Source organism: Lycium ferocissimum, chromosome 4 (assembly GCF_029784015.1).
Source record: "Lycium ferocissimum isolate CSIRO_LF1 chromosome 4, AGI_CSIRO_Lferr_CH_V1, whole genome shotgun sequence".
NCBI lineage: Eukaryota > Viridiplantae > Streptophyta > Magnoliopsida > Solanales > Solanaceae > Lycium > Lycium ferocissimum.
Genome location: NC_081345.1, coordinates 34,371,500 through 34,398,688, shown reverse-complemented (window position 1 = coordinate 34,398,688; position 27,189 = coordinate 34,371,500). Strand labels below are relative to the sequence as shown.

At 32.2% G+C, this 27,189-nt stretch overlaps 5 protein-coding genes across 8 annotated transcripts in view; 2 read left to right on the top strand and 3 right to left on the bottom strand.

Annotated features, from left to right (window-relative positions):
• LOC132052482 (uncharacterized) overlaps positions 1-6,367 on the bottom strand; it is a 28,828-nt gene extending 22,461 nt beyond the window's left edge. For both annotated transcript variants that reach the window (XM_059444045.1, XM_059444046.1), the window contains exons 1-2: positions 6,301-6,367; positions 2,407-2,536 (exon numbers count right to left, since the gene is read on the bottom strand). In XM_059444045.1, coding sequence (XP_059300028.1) covers positions 2,407-2,536; positions 6,301-6,303 — 133 coding nt within the window. In that variant the 5' untranslated portion in view covers positions 6,304-6,367. The remainder of the gene's footprint in view (positions 1-2,406; positions 2,537-6,300) is intronic.
• Positions 1-27,189, top strand: part of LOC132052483 (glyceraldehyde-3-phosphate dehydrogenase, cytosolic) — an 80,110-nt gene that overhangs the window by 29,581 nt on the left and 23,340 nt on the right. The window lies entirely within an intron of this gene.
• LOC132052481 (nucleoside diphosphate kinase 2, chloroplastic) lies at positions 17,908-21,684 on the top strand. Of its 2 annotated transcripts, none has more exons than XM_059444043.1 (7): positions 17,908-18,156; positions 18,484-18,540; positions 18,656-18,742; positions 19,478-19,558; positions 19,718-19,830; positions 19,950-19,999; positions 21,376-21,684. In XM_059444043.1, exons 1-7 carry the CDS (start codon positions 17,956-17,958, stop codon positions 21,441-21,443), a joined length of 657 nt encoding a protein of 218 aa, XP_059300026.1. In that variant the 5' UTR covers positions 17,908-17,955; the 3' UTR covers positions 21,444-21,684. The 2 variants fall into 2 exon arrangements, with proteins under 2 accessions (XP_059300026.1, XP_059300027.1); XM_059444044.1 differs by lacking the exon at positions 17,908-18,156 and adding an exon at positions 18,194-18,349.
• Positions 21,810-26,379, bottom strand: LOC132052478 (GDP-mannose transporter GONST3-like). The gene is made up of 2 exons (XM_059444040.1): positions 26,301-26,379; positions 21,810-23,578 (listed from the first exon to the last, which is right to left on the bottom strand). Exon 2 carries the CDS (start codon positions 23,571-23,573, stop codon positions 22,437-22,439), a length of 1,137 nt encoding a protein of 378 aa, XP_059300023.1. The 5' UTR covers positions 23,574-23,578; positions 26,301-26,379; the 3' UTR covers positions 21,810-22,436.
• On the bottom strand, positions 24,150-26,424 carry LOC132052480 (uncharacterized). The gene is made up of 2 exons (XM_059444042.1): positions 26,301-26,424; positions 24,150-25,373 (listed from the first exon to the last, which is right to left on the bottom strand). The coding sequence occupies exon 2, from the start codon at positions 25,331-25,333 to the stop codon at positions 24,515-24,517; it is 819 nt and encodes a 272-aa protein (XP_059300025.1). The 5' UTR covers positions 25,334-25,373; positions 26,301-26,424; the 3' UTR covers positions 24,150-24,514.

Sequence of the window (27,189 nt, the reverse complement as noted above, 5' to 3'; positions counted from 1 at the left end):
TTCCTTTAGCCTGATGCTTCTATATTGCATTATTGAATTAGTAAAAATGGGTCATTATAAGAGTGTTTCGAAAGCACTGCAGTTATCATCTTTTGTATTTTAACAAGTTTTCTTAAATACTTAAAAGGTTAGATTACTAAGATCACTTTACTTAAGCTACTTGGTCAGTAAGTAATGGATTAAATATCACAAGAAAATTACAGATGAATCTAGCTTCCTCAAGCTACTATAAAAATTTCTTTCTAAGTTGTATTGTTCAGAGTAGCGCTTTGCACGATGCCATAAAGAAGATTTCAGAAATTAATACAAGAAGTTGGATCATAAATTTCTTTGATTGGATAGTACAACATTGACGGTTGTAAGTGCATGATGCTTGTGTCTTTGTGCGTTCTCCTTATTCAAATGATTTACCATTACTTTGACATCAAATTTTGATGCTAAAATGTAATTCACCCATGAAAACTATTATGCTTTAATAAAGTTCTTTAGTCACATTTTTGTTACAATTAATTATGATATACCTAAATATATATTGTTTAAGACAGTACGCTTATGTTCGTTAGCACTATTGAAGATGATCGAACTTAAAGAAAAGATTGTTACAATTATCTCTTTACGCTCTTTTTTTCTTTGAAACAATCTCGCGCAACGCGCGGTACGTATACTAGTTTATATGTATAATATTAACTTTTCATAAATAATTAAAGATATTTTATACCTTTTAATTAGTAATTTAATTTTGGTCTACTTATTTTTAAGGCCCATGTCTTAAAAGAATATGTCCAAGTCCAACAATCCAAGCCCAACTCTAATAAGTCGTAAGCATAAGGGTAAAAAGTTAAAATCCTACTATCTCTTTTCATTTTACATTGCCATCAGCATGTCTTTCCCTCAATATGCAGCAAAGTTCGCCCTTGTGGGCCGTGAGGAAAAAAGAGCTTCATAAGAAATTTGAAGAATGTAGAGAGAGAATATTTGAATTGTCACGGCTAGTCATAAATTGAAAAATCGAACCAAACCGAACCAAACCGACAATAACCAAACCGGTGGTTATTATTTTACTTGGTTTGGTTATGGTTTTAGACATTTAAAAACCGACTAAATTGGTTTGGTTATGGTTTTAACCAATAACCGACCCAAACCGAACCATGAACACCCCTAATTGCAATTTGCAAAAGATGGACTTTCAATCTGTAATAAAACTTGATGAATATTTATTTAGGAGGGTGATGAAACCAACTGCTACCTCGTAGAAAAATACATAGGATTTGTAGTTAAAACAAAAAAAAAAAAAAAAAAATGATCAACAGATAGATTGGATAAAAAAATTATTTAGCAAGCAGAGAGTAGATGAGAAGGGTTAAACTTTCGAGATATGATTAAATTACACTAGTAACAGTGAACTTCTCAAGAAAATGAAAAAGATAAATAAACAGAGTTTTAAATTGGCACACATGTTAAGTGTGACCATTATCATTGAATTTTGTTTGAACTTTAGTTCTTTAATTAAGGAAGTTGTTAGATATCTCTCTTATATATGTTCTTGGATATGATTAAATTACACGAGTAACAGTGAACTTCTCAAGATAATGAAAAGGATAAATAAATAGAGTTTTCAATTGGCACGCATGTTAAGTGTGATCGTTATCATTGAATTCAGTTTGAACTTCAATTCTTTAATTAAGGAAGTTGTTAGATATCTCTCTTATATATGTTCTTGAATATGATCAAAGTACACTAGTAACAGTAAACTTCTCAAGAAAATGAAAAAATAACTAAACAAAGTTATCAATTGGCACACATGTTAAGTGTGATCGTTATCATTCAATTTTGTTTGAACTTCAGTTCTTTGTTTAAGGAAGTTGTCAGACATCTCTCTTATATGTTCCTGGACATGATCAAATTACACTAGTAACAGTGAACTTCTCAAGAAAATTAAAAAGATAAATAAACGGAGTTTTCAATTGGCACACATGTTAAGTGTGATCGTTATCATTCAATTTTGTTTAAAATTCAGTTCTTTGATTAAGGAAGTTGTTAGATATCTCTCTTATATGTTCTTGGATATGATCAAATTACACTAGTAATAGTAAACTTCTCAAGAAAATGAAAAAGATAAATAAATAAAGTAGTAATAAAAACACTTGCCTTCTTCTTGTTGTTTAGTTTAGTTTTAGTATAATGATATTGATTTTGTGTTAGTAGGCTCAAAGTTTTGTGATATTTGTGTTAAAAAACATAGTTAAGTGACTTTGATATAAAAAGAAATGTAATAGTTACGAGAACATATATGAAATTTAACCAGCATTTGATATGATCAACTCATCAAAGTACACTAGCAGTAGGAAAAAACAGTGAACTTACAAGAAAATAAAAAAGATAAATAAATCAAATAGTAATGAAAACGCTTGCCTTCTGTGACAGGTGTCACAACTGATACTTCAGGTGCACCATCAACTTTTCCGTCAGTCAGCTCTTTCGGTTTCTCCGTTAACGGTGTCGATTTTTTCGTTGACTCCACCTTATCATCATCTACCTAAAACAATCAAAAGAAAAAAAGAATCAACTGACTCACCGAAAAAAAAAGAAAAAAAAAACGAAGTGGAAATTTTGTATGAACCTTTTGACATTTAGAAGAAGAAGGTTTATTATCATCAGACGGTGATGATGATTTCTTGTGTACATTCGACAGTTGAAATCCACCACTTCGTCTTGTTACTATCATTTTCTTGAGACCACCAGTAGAGAGTAAGCATGAGAGAGATGAATAGTTTGGGTTTTTCAGTTGTTATTGTAGTTTTGTTTAGTTTTATAGTGTTGGTAGTAATGATATTTTATTGTTTTTTGAAGGGGTAGAGCGGTAAGCGCCGTTGGATGTGTGAGAATAATGTAAACCAAGAATTTATGACTTAAATTTTCATTTCAACTCACAGAATCTCTAATGCTTCCTTTTCAGGTAAAAACAATGCATATAATTTATGAAGCTTTATTTTTGAATTCGATTATAGTAATAAGCATACTATAAAAGTGTCAATGTTTTGATTAGGTAGGTTATTTTTAAAAATTTACATCGTATTAACTTTTTGAGTTATTTTATTACTATAATCTTGAGTATTAATTGTGGCTATTTACATCTAAATGGGAAAAAAGTTCATATGTAATTGATTTTGGGCCCACCACTTAAGTCATACTCCCTCCTTTGTGCATTTTTATTTGTCTACAATTGACTTTGCATGGTAAAAATTATTAAATGAAGGATATATTTCACCATAATACTCATATTAATTGGTACATATAATCTTAATAGACTTGAAAAATTATTTGGGAAATGAGTAATTAATAACGGTTAAAACAAGAAAAAAAAATTGTCTTTTCTCTTAATATGCTAAAGTGGACAAGTGAAAGTAAAAATTTATTTATAATATAGTGGACAAGTAAAAGTGAACAGAGGGAGTACTTGCCATTGCGTAAAAGTTTGCAAATCTACTCATTTCAAACCACTTCAAATATATTGTACAGATCTGAAGTTCATCCATTTTTTACCCGAATTTCAGCTATATATGGCTCTAATGATTTTTGCCTGAACTTCAGTTATTTTTGCTTGAAGCTAAAAAAAATCCCGAATTTCAATCATATATGGCTGAATTTGATGATTTTTTTCCTAGACTTCATTGTTTTTTGCCTAAAGTTTAGGCAGTTTAGTCATTTTCAATTAAACTTCTTGCAGAAATGTCTAAATCTTTACCATATAAAATATCAAACACCACATGTCTAAAATGACTAGACATGTAAAAATTCTAACAGAATGAATACAAAGTAAATATTAGTGTCCAAATAGGATACTTGTTCCACGTAAAGTCATAAACCCCAAAGTCAAAATTATAATGCACTGTTATTTTTAAACCGAGAAAAGGACATAAAAGGTCCCTTAACTATGAGAGTAGGTTCAAAATAGTCCCTTAACTATGCACTTAACGGTTTTGGTCCTTTAAGTTTGCCATAAGTTAACAAAAATGGTCCCTTAACTATGAGGATTGGTTAAAAATAGTCCCTTAAGTATGCACTTAACAGTTTTGGTCCTTTAAGTTCACCAAAAGTTAACAGTTTTTTTCTCCGACAAAATATTCATCGAACTCTGTTTGTTAGATTTGACGAGAACTATAAATAAAAGGAAAAAATTAGCGAGAACTCACATCTAGAGGTACACATTATTAAAGAAACGGTCAAATACCTCGGGACAAAATCGACGGACGTCAGTCGGTTATAGGAAAAAATCGAGAAAAAACCTACATACTTGATAATGTCAGAAAATAGTGTCTCGAAACATAAAGACCGACGGACTCTGTCAATTAAAACCGAGGGAATCCAAAGGCTAAATAAAATACACTAGACTTTAGAAATAATTTAGAAATAGCAGAAACTAAAAAAGTTGTCACTACCAAAAACAAGCGAAAAAATGATGGACGGAAACCGCTGGATAAAATCGAGGGACACTATTTTTTAATTTTTATTGTTTTTTACGAAAACCAACGGAAGTCCATCAGTTATTTTTGAGAAAAAATGTGCGGAAACTATTTTTTTTTAAAAAAGAATCACTACACTGGAAGTATTTATTTTTCTCGAGTTTTCAGTAAAAACGAGTCTAGTGTATTTTACTTAGCGAATAGACTCCCTCGATTTTAATCGACAGAGTCCGTCGGTCTTTGTATTCCGAGACACTATTTTCTGACATTATCAAGTCTGTAGGTTTTTCTTCAGTTTTTTCCTATAACCGACTAACGTCCGTCGGTTTTGTCCCGAGGTATTTGACCAATCTAGAGTTCTCGCTAATTTTTTCCTTTTTTTCATAGTTCTCGTCAAATCTAACAAACATAGTTCGATGAATATTTTGTCGAGACTAAAACTGTTAAGTTTTGGCGAACTTAAAGGACCAAAACCATTAAGTGCGTAGTTAAGGGACTATTTTGAACCTACTATCATAGTTAAGGGATCATTTTTGTTAACTTGTGGCAAACTTAAAGGACCAAAACCGTTAAGTGCGTAGTTAAGGGACTATTTTGAACCTACTATCATAGTTAAGGGACCATTTTTGTCTTTTTCTCTTTTTAAACCTATACAGTATTCAATATTTGGTTTGAATCTTTTATAGAATTTAAAACTCATCTTAGTTATTCGGTGTATAGATTCATATTGAAATATACAATTTCGAAGAAAACTAATAATCGATTAAAGTTAAGAGTCAATCTATATCGATTTTGAAAAAAATCATTGACACCCCTAAACATTCATAATCTAGCACTTTAGCTGGTTTTGAACTTTTGAAAGAAATTAAAATTAATTATAAATTGCCTTTAAACTTTGCAAAATGATCTAGATTGCTATTTGTTAGTCCAGTAGTTAGGGTCAAATCGTTTTGTTGGCTATCCATGCGAGTTTTCAACACGTGAGCGTTTTATATAAAGGAAAGTGGTCAAAATAGCCCTTGAATTATGTGAATTATCCATATTAGGATACACGGTTATGAAAAAACAGAATAATCATAATTAATTATTACTCTCTCTGTACCAAAAAAGTTGTCATAGTTACTATTTGGATAGTCAAAGATTATTTTCTGTGACCATAATTTTTTCAAATACTTTCTAAATATTTTTTTTAGTTGTTAACTATCGTGACTTATACTACTTTTTATATAGTTTCTAAGTATGTAATTTTTATTTAAAAAAATTAAAAAGTTTATGTGCCAATCCAAACAGAACATTAGTCAGTTTGACCCTCGTAATCCAAATCATGGCAATATTTTTGGACGGAGGGAGTAATAGTTATCGAAAAAATTATTTCACTACCATCCTCACACTCCGAATACATAAGTTATTTAGTATACTTATCTAGTGTGCTGACCAAGGGATAGTTTGGTAGGTATTAGAGAAAATAATGTATGCATTAGCTTTGTATATTACTAATCCTTTGTTTAGTACATTTTTTCAACTTATGTATAACTAATGCAAGTATTAATACACGAAGACGTCTTGATGAATTAGGAGGCCTAAAGCGAAATCTTTGTTTGAGGCCTTAAAATTATATTTTTCAAATTTTTTTCTTTAGCCTTATAGATGCAAATATTCTAATTAATATTTTGGTAACTTCTTATAATATTTTTATTTGATAGAATATATTGAGTAGAGTATACACTAACACCATACCAAACGACGCATTAAAGGCAAGTCCAAAACTAGATAGGGGCAAAACATTAATTAGTTACAGGTAATGGCAAAAAGGAAGAGCAGAAATGAAGTGTCTCACCATAGCTCCTCGTGTTTCTTCTTCACTTTCTTCCAAAACCACCAGTTTTGCCTCTTTCTGTTGTGTTTCAACTGCGTTGTTCATGAGAAAAAACGCCTTCTACGTCAGTTTGAATCCTCTATCTATTATGTCAGAACGTACGAGTCACTTATGACCCGTTTATAGTTGTATGAATGATTAAGTAGGCGTTTGGCCATAGAAAAAAAAATTATTTTTTTTGGAAATTTTTAAGTTGGAGTTGTGTTTGGCCATAATTTTTTAAAAGAATATTTGGTTGTTGAAATGTATTTTTTCTAAAAAAAAAAATATGAAATATGATTTATACCCCCTAATTTCTAAAAACTAACAAAATCACTCAAAACAATTAATAAACATAATCAGTGCGAGAAATATAACATCTATACTAGAGATCAGCTTATGGAGTGCTCAAAACTGATGGTTTTTTTCCATCAAAAGGCTATATTTGGGAACTTCTTTTGGTGTAAATTTAAAATATAAAGATCTCTAAATGACTTTCTTTGCCAAATTCCCACATGCTTCTTTTCTTTTAGAGGCTTTTTAGCATATGATGTTGAATGTTGTTGGAGTGGAGATCAACTGAGCAACATAAGTTACCTCTAACCAGTGAAAAAAGTTGTCCGAACTTTTAGGGTAAAAATTGAGCAACATAAAACTTTTAAGGTAGAATTTGAAAACAGAAAAACAAAAGTAATGGTCCAAAACAAAAAATGAAAAAAGTGAAAAACAAGGTTTTGGTTGTTTTTCAAATTCCTTTGGAATTTTTTATGGCCAAACACCATAAAGTAAAAAAAAAAAAAAATGAAAAAAAAAGATCCGGAAAAAGGTGAATAATTCTCATGGACAAACGGGTTTGATGTAGAGGCCGATAAACAGACTTTTCAATTGGTACACATGTTAAGTGTGATCGTATCGTTCATATTTTTTAAACTTCAGTTCTTTGATTAAGAAAGCTGTTAGATATTTCTCTTATATGTTCTTGAATATGATCAAATTACAGTAGTAACAGTAAGCTTACAAGAAAAGTAAAAAGGTAAATAAAGTTTAAAAAAAAAAAATGCTTGCCTTCTGTGACAGGTGTCACAACTGATCTCTCTTATATATAATAGTCAACTTTTCCGCCAGTCTTGCCTTCAGCGGAAGACAACTCTTTCGGATTCTCCATTAGTGGTTTCGATTTTTCCAATGAATCCACATTATCATCATCTACCTAAAATAATCAAAAGAAAAAAAGAATCAACTGACTCACCGAACAACAAAAAGAAAAAAAGGAATGAAGTGGAGATTTTTGTGTGAACCTTTTGACGTTTAGAAGAAGAAGGTTTATCATCGGACGGTGATGATGATTTCGTGTTTACATTTGACGATAGAGATCCGGCACTTCGTCTTGTTGATACCATTTTCTTGAGAGCACCAGTAGAGAGAAAGAGTGAGAGAGAGATAGAGAGGAATAGTTTGGGTTTTTCGGTTGTTGTTGTAGTTTTGTTTAGTTAAGTGTTGGTAGTAATGATATTTTATTGTTTTTCCGTTCTTGTTGTTGTTTAGTTTAAAGTGTTTGTAATGATATTTTATTGTTTTTTAAAGGGGTAGACTGGTGGGCGTTGTTGGGTGTAAAGTGTGAACAAAAAATTTATGACTTTGAAATTTTTAATTTCAGCTTCAAATTCAATAATTAGTTATTCACAAAATCTCTAATGCGATTATAGTAATAATCACCATATCAAAGTGTTAATGCTTTGATTAGGTAGGTTATTTTTAAAAATTTATATCTTATTAACTTTTTGAGTTATCTTATTAGATATAATTAAAATTAGACTTTTTGAAATCATCTTAACAACAACAACATACTCAGTGTATTCCACAAGTGGGTCTGGAGAGAGTAGGATGTACTCAGACCTTACTTTTACTTTTTATGGGACAGAGAAGCAGTTTTTGAAAGACCCTTGGCTCGAAAGGATGTTATCTCTATTACCCTCTTGATTAAATGTTCACTATTTCAAGAATTCAAAATGAAAAAAAGCAACCCAAAAAAAAAAAAAAATCAAACTTTGAACGCAGGGGTGCTACTGAAGTAGCCATAGAACAAGCCAAAATTATTGAGAGACTAAAGAAAGAAACAAATGACCATAACCGAAAGCTAAAGACTCTTTCCTTTTTCTCTCTCTTTTTCTCTTTCACTTTGTTTGTGTTATAGTTGGAGGAATTCCATGCATGAACGCCAAATATTGAGAGAAAGAGGCCAAAATAACACAAAAAAAAATGGGTAGACGTGTAATCTTGGGAGGATTATTCGTTCTTTTAACAAAATTAAACGGTCAAGATCTATCCCATATTGAAATTTAAGAAGACGACTTTTGCATACTACTCCCTCCGTCGCATTTTATATCCTTTTTGAAATCATCTTAATTATTTTAAGGTGAAAGGTGAAAAATGTCCTTTTACTTTGGGAAAATGGCTAAAAATATCCTCCGTTATGAATTTGGATTAAAAATACCCCTCCCGTCATTAAAGTTTTCAAATATACCTAAAATATCAAAATAACGAAATAATAAGCATATTTTAAGTACTTTAAATAATCAAATATATATATATAACCCCGATTTCATTTTTTTAAACCCGTGGCTGTAGAATATACTTGGATCGCTAAATTCATACTAGAAAATAAGCCATAAGTACAACTTCGTGTATCAAATCAATGAATAATTCAAGATATTTAAATTGTGGTTTCCGTTTCTTGATTCATGTCAAGCCAATCAGAACGAAAAATCAAATCGTTGGCTCTATGATCGTATGGGTTTTTATTTAGTTGGGTCGGGTTTAAAAAATGAAATCGATTTTTTTTGGGGGGGAATTTGGGGATTTCCGTTAAGGCAAGGGCATATTTGAAAACTTTAATGATGGGAGGGATATTTTTTTATCCAAATTCATAACGGAGGATATTTTTAGCCCTTTTCGCAAAGTAGAGGTGTAATTTTGACCGTTTTCCCTTATTTTAATTTCTCATCAATATCAGTACGATTCAATTAATTATGGAGTTATTGATAGAAAAAATTATAGTTCAAAAGATATAAAATTTGAATAAATTATGTATATCACTAGATTAGGTCTATAATACAACCCGTTGTCCATCTCCTCGCATAAGGCATGTCAATCTGGGTAGAAATTGACGAGGATGTCATATTAGAAAACGCACCAAGAGGTTTGTTCTACATTATAAGGAGCGAGGTGGATGAAATGGAGGCTCGCTTTTGGTCTCCTATTTGATAAGAATGTGTCACCAAGGCTTGTTCAGAAGGTGAAGGTAGCAGAGATGAGGATGCTCAGGTAGATGTGTCGGTATACTAGGAGAGATATTATTAAGAATTAAGCTATTGGGGGCAAGGTGCGAGTGGCCTCCGTGGAAGACAAGATAAGGGAAGCGAGACTAAGATGGTTTGGACACGTAAGGAGGAGGTGTGCAGATGCACTAGTGAGGAGGTGCGGGAGGTTAGTTATAGTGGATGTTAGGAGAGGTAGAGGTAGGAATATGTGAATTAGTAGGCGGGAAATTTAATACGTGATAGTCCTGAGGTTATATGTGGGCAAAGTTGATTCGGCGGATACATGGCACATCTCCGATAAAATTAAACTAAAAGAGTATATTCCGAGGATATTGACAAACTTTTACCTAAATATGAAGAACTTTAACTATTCTTTTAAGATAATCTTTTTTTATTTAACATATATTTATTCACTGGAGGTCAAAAATAAGAGTAGAAGGTTTGTATACAATGTTTTGTTTTGTTGTTACTTTAATATTATTTTTATGTAACCGAAAGGTTCTATTTTATGCGTTGTAGCACTTTATCGAAAAAGGTGATCAAAGTGGCATTATAAGTCTTCAACTTCCCCTTTCCTCCTTAGCAACATTCATATATAGTACTTAACATATAGCAAATCTTCATAAACATTTCAATTAATAAACATTTGATTGTTACATGTTGCTTCTTTGGTTGTGTCCATCTTGCCACTTTGCTATTGTTATTTTTCGCTTTATAGCCTGTCATGTTATCTTGTTTTAGTTGTTTCGTATCTTGCTATTGTATTGTTATATTTTTTTTCTTGCAAATATGCTTCGATTTCTTTTCTTTTGAGCTGAGGGTCTAGCATTATATATCGGAAACAACCTCTCTACCCCTAACAAAGATAAGGATAAGGTTTACATACATCCTAATCTCTTCAAACCCCATTTGTGAGATTACATTGGACATGTTGTTATTGTTGTTAATGTATATCATTTTTCAAATTCCCATTTTTAGATTTTTTGGGGGGAAAATAAGGTATAGACTTGATATTTAAGTCAAGTAACAAAGATATAAAGAGAGAAAAACTTAAGAAAAGCATACTTTGGTGGCTTGCTACTAAATGTTGAAATCAATTTAGTTTCAATAGTAATATACTATATTTTTCGTACTTTGGATTATCATCTTATTTAAGATACTTATGTTGTTGTAGTAATATACTATACCATTAAAAGCGTTCATCGTAGCAATATTTACATCATGTCAAGCCATCCTAGGAAAAGTTCACGTGCAATCGATTGGGACCACCATTTAAGTCATACTTACAGTTCGTAAAATTTATAAATGTACTTATTTCAAACCACTTTAAATATTTAATCTCTCATCGTAACGCGCATTTAACAAAATGTATGAAGTTCCTTACATAAATTATTGTATATCACTAAATTATTGTAACTTATTTTTAAACTTGGAGCGAGGCGGATATTAGTATTTATTTTTTCGAACCACTTCAATGTTCAAGAAGAAAAGTTCATTTGTAATCTAAGATGGTTTTAAAATCAAAAAGGTTAATCCAAGCCCATCCTATTTGATTTTACCCCCTAAGTCATTTGAATTTATCAATATGTAAATTGAATGGGATCATTTTTAAGCCTAACCTTTTTAAAAGTTTATTTTTAAACCCTTTTTCTGATTTTTCTTTTTAAAAAGTTTAGGTATAAAAAAAAAATTTCGCTTTATGAAAACAAGAATTTAAAAATCATGATTTTTGTTTTAAAAATTTATTTTTGCTTGCGAAAAACGAGTGAAGTTGACATATAATTGAAATTTAGTCATTTTTGTTTAAAACTCTGGTCGATATGCCTGAATTCCAACATATGTAACTTTAGACATGAGCCGTCAATGTTTGAAATGACTAGACGTGTTAAAATTCTAACAAAATGAATACAAATTAAATTGCAGTTTCCAAATAGGATATCCGTGAAATTTTCACTCAAAATCCACATAAGCCCCAAAATCAAAATTATAGTGTATTGTTATTTTTAAACTTAATATATACGTAATATATTATTCAATATTTTTCGAGTCTTTTAATGAGTTTAAAACTCATCTTAGTTATTCGATATATTATAGATTCATATTAAAATATACGATTCAAAAGAAAACTAATCATCGATTACAATTAAGATTCAATCTATATTGATTTTTAAGGAAAACATGGACACCACGAAATATCCATAATCTAGCATTTTAGTTGGTTTTATGTAAAAAAATTTAAAGAAATTAGTAACAATTAATTATAAATTTCTTTTAAACTTTGTAAAATAATCTAAATTATAATTTGTTAATAGTTTAGGTCAAATTGTTGTTATGAAATAAGCTAAATTTGTCTTTATTGGCTATTGACGCGAGTTTTTAACACGTGAGCGTTTTGTATAAAGGAAAATGGTCAAAATAGCCTTTCAATTATGTGAAGTCATCTGTATTAGGATAATACCATGGTTATTCCAAAAAAAGGAAAAAAAATGAGATAACTATAATTATTTAATCTCTTCGTCCCAAAAAGATTATATTACTTTCCTTATTAGTTTGTCCCAAAAAAATTTGACACATTTTTTAGGAAAATGATTTTTGGGCAGAATGGTTGTGGGCAAAATGAGCAGAATGGGGACATTTAAGACATTTCACATGGGTTATGGCGGTATTACGGACACTTCCCATTTTTTTTGTGCCAATTATGCCCTTCATGAAAAAAGTAAAAAATGAAAATTTTGAATTTTATTTCTTTTTATCACTTTATGTTTCAAATGCAGTAAAACTTTCTCTCTCTATTGACATACATTTAATGAGCTGTCTTTCCAAAACTTTGACAATTATTTTTCTTATTCATACCTACCATTTTAAAAAAAATTCTAACTAAAAAATTTGACTATCATATAAGTTTTTTTCTGAAAGGAGGAAATAATAAAGGCTAGCTTGATTACTTGTATTAAATGTAGAAAATAATTTTTACTTGACGTAGAATAAAAAATGTGTTAAAGCATATACACCTTATTACTAATTTCATACAAAGACCTGTAAATGTAGAAAAACAATGAAAGCCTAGTTTTTTTTTTTTTTGGTAATTAAACTTTCCATTAATCACCAAGTAGAGTCTTTATAAAACACAGCTTAGCTAGACACAACCAGCTATATCAGAAAATAAACAATCTCTATTCCTCTTAGGCCTGCTACCTATCTTATAGTTTAAAATTGTAGCTTCTGTATACCATAATCCGCCAGTGGCTCTAACATTACAAACATATGCAGTTTCTCTAGCTATAATCTATCTCTTGTAACTCCTTCAAAATTCGATTGTTCCTTTCCTTCCATACCGCATGTATAAACTCTGCATAGGCCATCTTAATCATTCTTGCCAGCTTTGATTTCCCTTTCGAGTGGTGAACAATCTAAGTAAAGAATTGGTTCCGGTGCTTGAATTAGTCTCTATTTGCATCCACTTCATGAGTTTATCCCACAGCTCTAAAGAGAATCTGCATTCATAGAACAAATGGTCCTTTCCTCACTGCTTTTACACATAATGCACTTAGTATCAACACCAACTCCCCATTTAGCTAATCGGTCAACAGTTAATAATTTGCCATGGCATTGCAACCACATTGTGAAAGGCGTTTTAAAAGGCGTTTTCGGGGCGAGCCCGGGGACGGGGCGTACCAAAAATGCCCCGAGGCGATGGGTCGGGGCGAAAGTCCCAGAAGGCGTACACCCAGCAATTCGGGCGTACGCCCGGGCGTTTGGGGCGAGTTTTTTTGTTGGGGCGTGTTGGGGCATAAGCCGTAAAACTTCTTCAAATTAAAACGAAATTTGTTAAATAAGTCCTTAGTATAATGCCCAAATTCTCAAAAGTCAACATATAATTACTCAAATGTTTTAAAAAGGAACTGAAACATTAAATTTGAAAGTCAAGACCTTTTTTTATTGCTAGAATGCCTAATATATGTTCTTTTCCAATTATTTATCTTGTCTTCTACTATCTCAAAAAAGTAACGACTTGTAAGTCACGTATAATAAATTGTACTAATTAGTTATTTGCATATATATATAGCGTATAATAAATTGTTCTAATTAGTTTTTTTTTTTTTATATATATTATATATATATATATATATATATATATATATATATATATATATTATTTATAGTTTTCTTCAATTTTTTACGCTATTTCACCTATTTAAAAGTATTTATTATAATTATATTATTTTATAAAATACTAAAAATTAAAACCCCATGGGGCTTACGCCTCACTGAGGCAGACGTAAAACGCCCCGCCTTATGCCCTCGCCTTTTAAAACACTGATTGTGAATACAACTTTAGTTCTGGCTTCATTCTGAAACATTAGGCATCTCCAGACCATCTTGGGATAATCACCTACCAATTGCAAGTAAATTTGTCTGATGAAGCTTCTGTTGCCTGTCATGTTGAGCGCTGGTTCATTGTGTCCCTTGCTCCCAGTATCTGCTGCACCATCCTAGCTTGATTGTGTGTTTAGATATTTTTATATATTAATAACCTTTTATATTATCCTTTAATGATGTATGTTTAAACATATTTAATTTTTTAAAATAGGATAAGTTCGTCTAAAAAATTAAGAATTAAGCTTTGATATTTTTCTCACAATCCATCAATTAATAATTATATTAAATTGTGAATTTTTCTAAGAAAATGAAAGATATAAGATTTGGTTTACCATTTATTAGAATTATATATGGAGAAAATAATTTTGTGACAAAACTATAGCGTAAGATAGCACATTTGATTACTTCTATAATTAAATTATTTTTGTTAAATGCTAAAAAAAATTGACTTGGATAAACATACATCATTAAAGAATAATATAATAGGTTAAATTAAATTTTATAACTACGATTTTAAACATATTTAATTTTTAAAATCTGATAAATTCGTCTAAAAATTGTGAAATTAATCTTTTTTTATATTTTTCTCACATTCCTTCACTAATATTTTTTCATTTCTTCTAAGAAAATTAAAGAAATAAGATTTGACTTACTACCTATACTATAAAAAGAGTTATATATGTGTTGATTCGATATGTAGAAAATAATTTTGTGATATAAATGCAGCACAAGACGCTATATTTAATTACTTGTACAATTACATTATTTTTGTTGAATGCTAATAAGAAATTTGAAGTGGTTGATTTGACGAATGCAATCATCTGATGAGCAACTAAGTCAACTACAATATGAAAAGAAAAAAAATTAAGATTATAATACTAACTTTTTTGGTGATAGAACTACGGCACAAGATAATACATTTGATAAAATGCACAATCACATTATTTTGGTTGAATTATAACAACAACTTCACTACTTACCCACATTTTCTCACTCATGTAGCTAACTCCTACACACGAACTTATTGTCGTATAGTAGCTAGTGTCTCGTGCAGTAATGTAGTTACAATATATTTAGCTAAATCATTATTTTTTTCCATGGACACTTATGTAGATCATGCAATGTCCTATGTTGTTATCTATCATCGGTTGATTTGAAGTCTGGCCCGTGTCACAAAATTTTGTTCTTTATCAATTTGAACATATATCGTTAAAGAATAATATAATGAATTAAACAAAATTTTGTAATTAATGTTTTAAATATATTTACTTTTAAAATCAGTAAATTTGTCTAAATATGTAAAATTAATATCTTTTTATATTTTTCTCACGTTCCATTAATTAACAATTGTATTAAATTTAGGTTCTTAAAAAATGAAAGAAACAAATTTTGGTTTACTATCTATACACAAGAGTTATATATGTAGAAAATTATTTTGTGGTAGAACTGTAGCCTAAGATAGCATATTTGAATGCTTGTAGTTGAACGCTAACAAATAATTTAACTTGGTTGATCTGTCGAATGCATTCATCTGGTGGTCAGCAAAGTTAACTATAGAAATTAGAAAAATAAAGAATTTAGACTATAATACTAACTTTTTGTGATAGAACTACGACACAAGATAACACATCTGATAATTTGTATAATTACACTGTTTGGTTGAATTATAACAACAAATTCACTACTTACCCACATTATTCACCTACGTGGCTAACTTCTACACACGAACTTATTGATGTATAGTAGCTAACGTCTCATGCGATAATGTAGTTATAATAATCATTAATTTTATCATATACACTTGTGTAAATCGACCAATGTCATATGTTGTCCTTTATTATGGATTGATTTAAACCATTTTTTTATAAACTTAATCTTGTTAGTAGACCCCTCTAATTATTCAAATGTATAAATACAATTTAATTAATCTCACTCGACATATGAAGTTATTTCAGCCCAGCGATAAGTAGCCCAACCTTGCGACTGACTGTTCACGGTTTCGAGTTTGGCCCGTGTCAAATTCTTTTTTAAACAAACGTCATTAAAGGATAATATAACGAGTTAAATTAAATTTGTAACTAAATTCTTAAGTATATTTAATTTTAAAAATCACGGAAATTCGTCTAAAAATGTGAAACTAATGAATTTTTTAAAAAAATATTTTTTCTTACATTTCATTAATTAAATGTTGGTTTTTCCTTAAAAAATAGAAGAAATGGGTCTTGGTCGACTACCTACACATCACAAAAAGAGTTATATATGTAGAAACTAATTTCGTGCTAGAAATATAGCCTAAGACAGTACATTTAAATACGTGTATAATTTCATTGTGTTTGTTGAATGCTAACCAAAGATTTAACTTGGTTAATCCGTCAAATGCAATCATCTGATGATCAACTAAGTCAACTATAAGACTCAGAAAAAAATTTAAAGAATTAACAGTTATAATACTTTCTTTCTTTTTTTGTGATAGAACTATGACACAAAGTAATACATTTGTTAACATGTATAATTACTTGTTTCGATTTAATTATAACAACAAATTAACTATTTACTCACATTTAGTCACTTATGTAGCTAAACTATACATACAAACTTGTTGTCATATAGTAGTTAATGTCTTGTGCGATAATGTAGTTACAATATATTTAACCAAATCATCCAACGTTATGTTGTTGTATATTATCGATGATTTAAACCATTTATTTTAAACTTAACATTATCTTATGTAGACTGATCTTTATCCTTTATGTAAAGTGATTTATCACATTTGAATTTCAGCACTTAATAAAAATCCCGCAAAAAATGTATTTTTAATTAATTTAATATGCATTAAAAATAAAAACACACATAATTAAATAAAAAAGACAATGTAATAATAAGTTAGGTAACATAAAAGAACATGCTAATAAATTGCATATATATCAATTTATTAGATTTAAAAGGTAGATAGGATAATGTAGAATAGAAATGGTAATTAAAATCGGCCATAGATGTAATATAAGGTTAAGAATAATACAATTTGAATATATTATTTTGAATTAAATTAGTATTTATTTAAGTCAATTAACATAATTCTTAATATAAGAAAAATAAAACTTCAAATATGAGATGGTAAATCATCTAGTATTTAAGTATGTGTGTGTGTGTGAATTCATAATGCAAGCGTGTATATTAAGGGAGTCAATTATTTACTTTTAAAGTATAGCATCATATATCATAATGCAAGAGAGAAAATTATTTAAATTTAAAATATATAAGAACGCGTATGCAAAATTGTGAGTTATAAGTTAATTGCTTACTTTTAGCATGTACACATGATGAGTATGTAAAATGCAGAAGAGTTAGTTTAAGATAGTGGTTCATTTTTAATTAAATTAACTAAAAATAAATTTTCAACATTTCTGTTAGAAATTCTTACAAGTAAGAATTTTCAGTTGAATTTAATATTTATTCAAATTCAATTTATATAATTTAACCCTAAAGTTTTTATAAATATAAATTTAATTTCGATATCTAATGTATTAGGAAGATAAAAAGGTAAACACGCTAAGATAGTAATTATAACTTTTTTGGAGGGAAATAAGAGTAATTGAAGCCAAAAACTAATAAGGACAATATAAACTTTTTAACTTTTATGTCCATTTTCTGCTCATATGATTCTGCCCATTTAGCATTACCTTATTTTTTATATTTAAAAATAATTTAAATTTATCAAATTGATTCACTACCACAAAAATATTTAAAACTTGTTTCAAAAGTATTCTTTATTTTTTAATCTTCGTATCAATTCAGACTAAGATAATCTCTCGCATGGAGGGAGTAATATTTATAAAAAAAAATTACTTTAATTGTCACACAGTGAGGGAGCATCCAAAAGTAGATAAGGGAAAGAGAGTTGTAGAGTTATAGAGGTAATTGAATAGGAAGAGCAGAAATGGAGTGTCTCACCATTGCTTCTTGTGTTTCTTCTTCACTTTCTTCCAAAACCACGAATTTTGGTTCCTTCAGGTTTACCCCGAAAGCAGTCCAGAAGCATAGCCCCTTAGCCGCATTGCAATCAGCATTTCATCTTTTCTCATCATATGCCCCCAAAAGGAATGTCCATAGTTTCCTACCCCATTTGGTTGCTTCCATGGTACACTAAATTCTTTTTATCTTCTTACTCTCACTACATATATGCAATAACAAGTATGATTATTGACTACACATTAAAGATTTTTGCCACCCACTTCCTTTTTCTTCTGCCCCTATAGAAATGTTGCGGTAAATTGACAACTTGGTGCAACAAAAAAGTCTAATTTTGTTAAATTTTCCAAATGGGTATAGAGGTAAGGTCTACGTATATCCTACCCTCCCCTGAAACCACTTGTGGGATTACACTGGATATGTTGTTGTTGTTGTAAGGTTTGTTGATTGTTTGATGTTTGTGTTTTTTTTTTTTTTTTTGGGATTTTGTGTTCAGGAAGAAGTGGAGCAGACTTATATCATGATTAAGCCCGATGGTGTTCAAAGAGGCCTTGTACGCTTCACTATATTCTTCATTCTTTGAGTTCGGATTATTGGAAAAACTTTAACTTTATGTTTTTGAATTGCTGTTTGAATGTTGAACATATGTAACCTAAATATTGTTATAGGTTGGAGAAATTATATCCAGATTTGAGAGAAAAGGGTTTAAGCTTACTGGATTAAAGCTTTTCCAGTGCCCCAAAGAATTGGCAGAGGTTTGCCTTCTTGACCTTTACTTGGGTGTCAATAATCCCTCTTCACGGATTTTTATTTGGTTTTGCGCCAGGTATCCTGTACCCGACTAATCCATATTCACTCCGGAAAGTCCCACTTTGCGAGCTAGCGCTCCTTACCAAAGGCAACTCCATTCCCAGGCTCGAACCCGAAACCTCTAGTTAAAAATAGAAGGGATGTTTCCTTTTAGATGTCCCAAAGTTTTCATCTTATCTATTGAGGTTCATTTAATTCACAATTACACTTTCTAAACTTGCAAGCGAATGCTTAGTTCCAGTTGACAACATAAATTATATTTGTAATATATGAAGATTGGATTTTTTTTTTTTTTAATAACCGTGGTGTCGGGGCCAGCTTGCGCGCACCTCGACATGAAGATTGGAATTATAAAGTTGGACAAAATGTAATTTCAAAATTTTATGTTGTTTGGACCGCAAGACATGAAAATAATAGGAAAAACAAGTAATTCTGTAATAATTAAGGAGTGGCAGTTTACTTGCCAGAAGCAATCTTTAAGGGTGGGGTTGGGTGCTAAGGAAGCTTCTTACGATCCAATTGCTTCCATTTATACTATTGAGAATTCTTTTGTATTTTCTCGAACAGTGCTATGATTATCTTTGCTATATCAACCAAAAGAGAGTTGAAATTGCTAAGTCAATTCATCCCTATTAATTGTGCTGTTGGTAAAGTTGCTTATAAGTTTTCAATTGTTACAGGAGCATTACAAGGACCTACAGTCCAAACCGTTCTTCCCCAAGCTGATTGACTACATTACATCTGGTCCTGTTGTCTGTATGGTAGAATTTCTTTTCATTTAGATTGTTGCTTTCATTCACTAAGTCAAACCAATCAATTACCTCAGCAATCTGAAAATTGCAAGAGTTTTAGACTGTATATTGTCTCCTAACAATATTTTTATTTTCCCAATCTTTTAAATTGTATTTATTTTTGGCAAGGCTTGGGAGGGTGTTGGTGTTGTTGCTTCAGCACGTAAGCTAATAGGAGCAACTAATCCTCTGAATGCTGAGCCAGGCACAATTAGAGGAGACCTTGCTGTTCAAACTGGAAGGTAGAGCCATAGATATTTATTATGTTGTTTATTTGTTTATGTTCAGCAAGTACCAAGTCATGGATGGAAGCTTTTAATGTTGTTTAATTAACAATATTTTGATGGAAATCTATGTGCAGAAATGTGGTACATGGAAGTGATAGCCCCGACAATGGCAAGCGTGAAATAGGTAAGTTTTTTCCTAGTTTGGCACAAGTAGTTGAGTAGCATGTAGAATTAACTTAATGTGGCTTCCCCCACATGTCACTAAATGTAGTCACCTGCTTTGAGCTGTTAGTTTAACATGAATTGGACTTATACAGAATCTTACAGATTGAACAGTGGTGACTTCAGTTTTAATATCATGAGAGAAAGCAAAGACCTCTCTGATATATATATATATTTTTTTTTTTGATAAATAAGGTAATATTTATAAAGTTAGCACCAACAACGTACTTCAACTTACTGCAAAAAGTCATTAAAATGATCCTCTACAGTCTTCTATTTGATAATTAAGCAAAGGAAAGATCTAAAGTTTTACTCACAAAGGACTCTGATATGATATATCAAATTGTGTGGATAGGCACCTAATAAAAAGGTTTAGAAATTTTACTGCTGTAGCATATGTCTTTAATTGAACAAAAAATGAGCTTATGTTATGGTCTAAAGATGATAATGGCACAGTACAACCTTCACCCGGGGGCATCCTAGCTCAAGGTTGAGGGTCTTGCTTTGAGTGCCTTCACCGGATTGGTTTTTCTCCAATAAGGAGACACTAATGTTCATTTTTTGCACCATAGTGATTGAGCCATTGAGGAATTGTTGATTTATTGATTTCATGTGTATTCACACTCTGCAATTGTGTATCTGGAGGAAAAGAAGTTTCAGTAAATATGCCCTCCAATTCACTGCTTCAGTCTCTGTCTATTGTCTCTCTCACCATCGTCACTCCTCTTTTTGCGCCTGTTCACTTTTTTCTTTTTCATATTTCCTTGAGTGCTGACAACTGAATCTATTAGTAGAGAAGAAATCCGAGGAAAGACCCAACATGAAGTTAAGTGCATGATGACGTTGTACTTGTTGCTCCTTTTATGGTCTAGTTCTATAATTTTATAGTAAAAGTTAAAATCTTCTTTTTTGATAAGGTTTCATAGTAAGTGTAGAATTCGAAGAATTACATCACACCTTAGAGGCCTATGGTTTGCCTCACAATTTCGGCTTTTAAACAGCAAATGAGAAAAAGTTTCTAAAAAAATGTGCGTGCAGGCTGACCCTTGCTTGTTCATATCTTACATGCTTGTAGTTTTTATGATTTGTGGTGGCTAGAAGTAAAAGATCACGTACAGCTAGGATGTGTGTTCAGTAAGATGGCTGACAAGTTGTTTTTCCCTCTAATTCAAGATTTGTCTACTTATATATAGTGGGTAGTGAGTGGTAGTTCTTGGAAATTCGTTCTCTGGCAAATGAAACTGAAGTCTTTAGCAGAGTACTTTAGTTTGTTCTTCTAGATAAAAATAAGTTGGCCTTGATTGTCATTTAATTGGTGTTTTTTTTTTTTTTGTGCAGCTCTTTGGTTTAAAGAAGGTGAATTAAGTGCATGGGCACCAGTTCAAGAACCTTGGTTGGTGGAATAATACCTTAGCGTTATATGATTCTTCAGTGAAGTTTTGGAGGTTTGATCTTAACTGTAAGAGATGGAGAGTAGTATCTCGTATTCGGCTTCTGTAATAAAAAAATAAAATACTGCGGTGTAATTTTATCATTTTTGGCATGGTTGGCCTGTTTATGGAGAGGTTCGCTACTGGGTTGTGATTTTTCCAACTTGATGTCAAACTACAGAATTAAATTTATAATTGTTATGTTGGTTGTTAATTCGTTGTAGTTCTCAAGGTACTCTACATTTTCCTTGCACACATTCTCTTTGTTCTTTTGAAAAACTTTACAATGTGTTTCACACAATCTACATTAGTTACGTAAGACTTGCTTATATTTAAACAAAGTGAACTTTCTCCCCATGCTGCTTGATTGAAATATTCTCTTTTCAATTCATTTACTAGGGTAGGTCCCAAGGATATACAAAGGACAAAATATAATATGACAAAAAGATGCAGCAGCTTACACAAAGTTGCCCAATTTGAACATAATAGCGAGACAACTCCCTCCACCCTGGTCCCAACCTCCTCTCCTGCCGTCTTTTCCTATCTAGAACATTGTGATGGTGTTTATCTCAACGTCGACAAATTAGTTAGAAGAGCAGTCCTTGGTCCCTTCCAAACATGTCTTACGGACAGATCTGCATATTAGAATAGTTCAAATATTCATCTGCCATCTCCCACCTTTGGAATGACGAAAGTAGCTCACTTAAGAATTTTTGAAGAGGAATGTAAACTATGTTGAATAGACGCAATATGCAGTTTTGGTCAGTTGAGATAGGCTGTTGAGTTTGTAGCCGTGAAAACAAAGAACAAATCACATCTCTACAATTGCTTTTCCATTCGCAAAAGCTGCTTCCTATTACAATGATCTGGAAGTTACCCCATCTGGCACTTAAATTAAGAGGATGGTTTCCATGAAGCTTATAATTGAATATTCAACAAAAGAATGAAGAAAGAAATTCCAAGAATGAGTTATTGTTTCCCATCTCCGGATTCTATACCTTGCTTCTGATTGTCACTGCTCTGCGTGTTGCTTTGCATTTCAATCAGCTTCTGTTGCTCCTCCTCGTCAGCTTCTTGTGGATTTACATCTTTCACAGCCTTGGGCTTGTTACTTGTAGACTGCTGGTACATAACGCCACCAGACATGCAGATCAACAGCCCCACTGTTCCAATAAGTTTGGAGTGTTTATCCCATATAACTAGATTTATCACCACTGTCAAAAGTTTATTAACTATGCCAAGAACAGTAAATCCCGTAGCAGAGATTGCTCTACGGCAAGAAAATCCAAAGAAAGAGATGGCTAAACCAAACAAACACGACAGGGCTACTGGTAACACCACTTGAAAGCTGTGCCAATCAGACTCGTCCTCAATTTCATGCTTAATTTTCTTTAATTCACCCATGATAAGCAGCTCTATAGGAAAAAGCAGCAAAGCCTCAAGATTGTTGTACAGCACAAGGCCCCATGTGTTTAGACCAATCGTCATAACCACGTGCTTGATGTAAACAAAATCAATAGACATGCTCACTAAATAGGCCACTGCCCAGCTGTAAGCTGTAAGCGTGAACTGGTAATCTGTACTGACATAGAGCACGCTACCAGCAAATATTGTACCAAGTGAAAACCACGTTTTCATTGCGGGCCACGGCTGGTGCAGGTAGAGGGTCTCTCCTATTGCAACAAAGATGGGGACTGCTGATCTGAAGACAATAAAAGTATCAACATTGGCATGGAGGAGAAGCTCACTGTTCGTGAAAAGAGATAAGTAGAATATAATTGCTGCAGGTAGAAATCGCCACATTGTTAGAAGATCAAGTTTATCGTGTTCTATAAGCTTGAGCCATCCGCACATGAGAACTCCAGCTGCACTTGTGAAGTACTGCAATGCAGTTAGAGCTCCGGGGTAAGGAAATTTCATTATGGCCCACTTGTTAATGATGGAGAGCAACGATGCTGAAAGACAGTACCCTGCAGCTATACCATAAACCGATGCCTGCTCAAGTAAGCCACTATACCAACTTGGTTGGTGACTAGGAGACGGTGAAGAAGCATCCAAAGAAATTCTGGCATCTCCACCTTTAGGATCTTCCACATCATTTGACATTTAATCTAATAAAAGAACAGGGAAAACAGATTCTATGAGTTTCAATCAACCATTAACAACTAAAATATTTTACCCTTCATGCAAGCATCCTGCAGAAGCTAACCCTTTTTTTTTTTTTTCTTTGATAAGTAAAGTTATTAATATAAACTTAGTACCAAGCTGATACTGAGACAACGTACAACAAAGCTAGATAGGAATCCTCTAAAGCTGTAAGGATTCCAGAAAATCCAGCATTAAATCAAAGATCATTAGAAAGTTCAGCATTACACCAAATTTTTTAACCTTGGATACATCTATTCTTCAGCAACAAAATGTTCTCTTCCTTCCCCTCAAAACATCACCAAATTTATGAAGCCAAATATTATTATATTTTATCAAGTTTATGAAGCCAAATTTATTTACAACAATATCCAGAAACAATAATTTTGTCAACCACTTCATCTATGTGTTTTAGTGGCGGATCATCCTTATATACCGCAGCCCATAGAGGATGTGCTTCATTAGCTTCAGAAAATGAAGCTCATATTCCATTTATGTCTGATGAATCCAGAAGTAGCATTTCTTTCTGTATTTGCATTTTTTTTTCTTTAATCATGCCTTTAATAAATCAGTATCAGTGCTTGGCAAGTGCACGTTTACTAGTACATTCATATTACAACACTAGCTGCAACACTTATTCTAATGCCAGCAGCTAAGATTTAGATATACACTAATAGGATACTCTTAATAAGCAGAACCACCGCATCATGCCATCATCCATAGCGGATTGTGCAAGGAGGTTCTGGAGCAAGATAAATGAATGAGTATTCAACAGTAGTACAATTGAAATATTATTTGATTATGCAGATTTAGTACAGGAAGAAAACTCTGCGCTTTGTCCATGGAAAAGATCACAAACATTGGCTTGTCTGGATATTGGTAGTTCATGTTTGAAGAACGCCTTAGGATGTAGAAACAACACCTTCTCTCATTTTTTCAATCACAAAGGTCATTCGCTGCTCCTTCCATACATCCTTCTCAAGATACAGTTCATAAAAAGTTGCCTCACTAGAACTTCTCACTGCCAGTGAAGAAGTGCTTCTTGTGCCGTAACGCCCCTTGGACGTTTCAGTGTCAACGAATATGGAGCTCAACTGGTACTCCCACTCAGGGGGATAGATGCCTGTCAGGTTGCTATCTTCTTTAGCCGAGTCCCTCATTATTCTTTCAGCTGCCTGTCCTATTGGAATTTCAGATTCGCCATATTCATCCAATAATTGCTTGAAACTACATTCCAGCCGTCGAGACTTAGGCCATGGAGAGTCTAGTGTTGCGTTTGATAAAACATGAATACCGGGTGAAACCTCAGTCACGGACATACCGCTGTCTTTTGGTCGGTTGGTTATATAAACCATGGTCATCGAACAAAGATCAGCTACTATCAAGTTAAAACCATTATATTCACCCGCTTCTCTCAAAAGTTGCTCTGAAAAATCATGAGGGCTCCGATCACTCTTCAAGAATCGAACAGGAAGGTCTCCTCTACTCTTGGCGTCTGAATTTGATTTGATTTCGCGAACATTAGTAAGGAAAGCAACTCTTCCGGAGCGAGTACAAGCCAGCCAAGTCCCACCAGCAAGTTCATCCCTTCCACCAAGTATATCACTATCTTCCCACCATGCCAAAGGTTTCGTTGGACGGTCGTGGTATTCATCTCTGTTAAGGAATAGGAGGAACGGATAGAGAGGATGGACTTTCCATATGAATACGGCTATACACATGCTTTCTTGCCAAATGACTGCACTTTCTGAGTAATGGTTTCTGTGGGAGAAAGACGCAAAGGGACCTCTTGAGTCTCAATTAAAGATCGATTAAAGAGAAAGGGGCTCTATTTTCTTTTCCAATTCTTTTTTTTTTTTTTTTTGAAAGTTTAATAGGCTAATACGCATGCTGCCTACCAGCTAATTTCATTAATAATCTCGGTATTTACAGTTCACTAACGAAATGAGCTAAAACTTTACCCCATTTAAGCTACTTTTGCCTATTTCCTAAGCAGCTAAACTATAATTCACTGATTCTTCCCCCTTTTTTATGACACTGCATTTGTTTTAGCCGAGAGAACATTGGAAGGGTCAATTGCTGTAAACCTCTAATGCCTAGAAAAGTCAACCGATTAACAAAACATCCATTTAGCTGCTTTGTTCTATTTCTAAGCGAAAACTAATGAAATTCACTGGTTCTTCCCCCCTTTTGTGACATTTCATTTGTTTTAGCTGTGAGAACATTCAAAGGGTCAATTGCTCTGAACCTCTAATGCCTAGAGAAGTCAATCCATCTGTGCACAAAATGGAACGATCTAAAACATCAGCTTCCCTTTCAATGCATTACTCTTCAGATTAAAAAAAAATAACTTCAAATTTCTGTCATTTACAGGAAGTCCAAGATATTCCTAAAGCCCAATTCCCAAACAACTGATTTATTACATCTTCATGTCTATCAAAAATGCATGCTGTCACTAGTATGTTTTAACATTATTTAGATTTCCAGAAATTTGATTTGAGGGTCCAATTTCACTAGTACTCTTTTCTTCTAAGATCCATCAACTTTGCAGGCTACATCTGGTATACTGAATTTACATAAAAGTACTCATTACTCAAACTAACATATTTCTCTATGAACAGATAAAAAAACAGGGAAAACATATCATATCGTATAGTCCCCTAATGCTTCAGAAGTTCAGATGCATACCTTAAACAGAAGCTGCTCTCAAATCTTTCAAAAATCACTTGCAGTCACTAGTTCCTCAGAAGCAACAGTCTGCATAAAAAGTAGCCTACTTTAGAAGAAATTAACAAAATATAGTCGAAAAGCTTTTAATTTTATCAATTTAAGTAATATTCCACATTAAAATTTAGATCCACTTCTGGAAGGACGAACGAACAAATAAATATCGAGAAACTGGAGAAGGACGGTTGCCGGCGACGATCCGACGGCGCGTCGGTGGCGCGTAGACCAAAGAGTGCGTGTTTGAGAGAGAAAGCTGTGGTTCTGTGGAGGTGGAAATGAAAGTGAGCAGAATCGTTACTAGACCTTAGAACTTTTTCTAAATGTCAAAAATGATTCCTCAAGTTAGTCAAAATAGCAAACAAACCCTCAAGTTTAACAGCTAGGAGTCATTAGCTAAGCATTGAGCTCAGGAATCAGTTTATTTGCTAATTAAAATTAAAATATAATAATTCAATTTAGTCAAGGCCGGCAACAACGCAACATGCTCCAATTTGTAGGCCTAATCTACATTATCTTAATCCACATTTATTTGAATGTTGAAAAAATATTTTAACATCAAGATTTATAGTCTAGTGGTATCAGTGAGAGTCTCTTATACAATAAAAGTCAGTTCCATTCTCATTATCCCATTTGCCCTTCTCCTTCCATGATCCCACTATGTAATGAATTTCTTAAAAACTTCCTTAATTTATCTTTTGCATTCGGACCATGCATCTTGGTAGTTATTTTTTTATTTAAATGATGAAAATATTCCTTAATTTTTATCTTTTGCATTTGGACCATGCATATCCTATACTGATCTTTCACTAGTGATTCAATTCCAGCCCCGAAAAGAAAATCTCCTATCCGA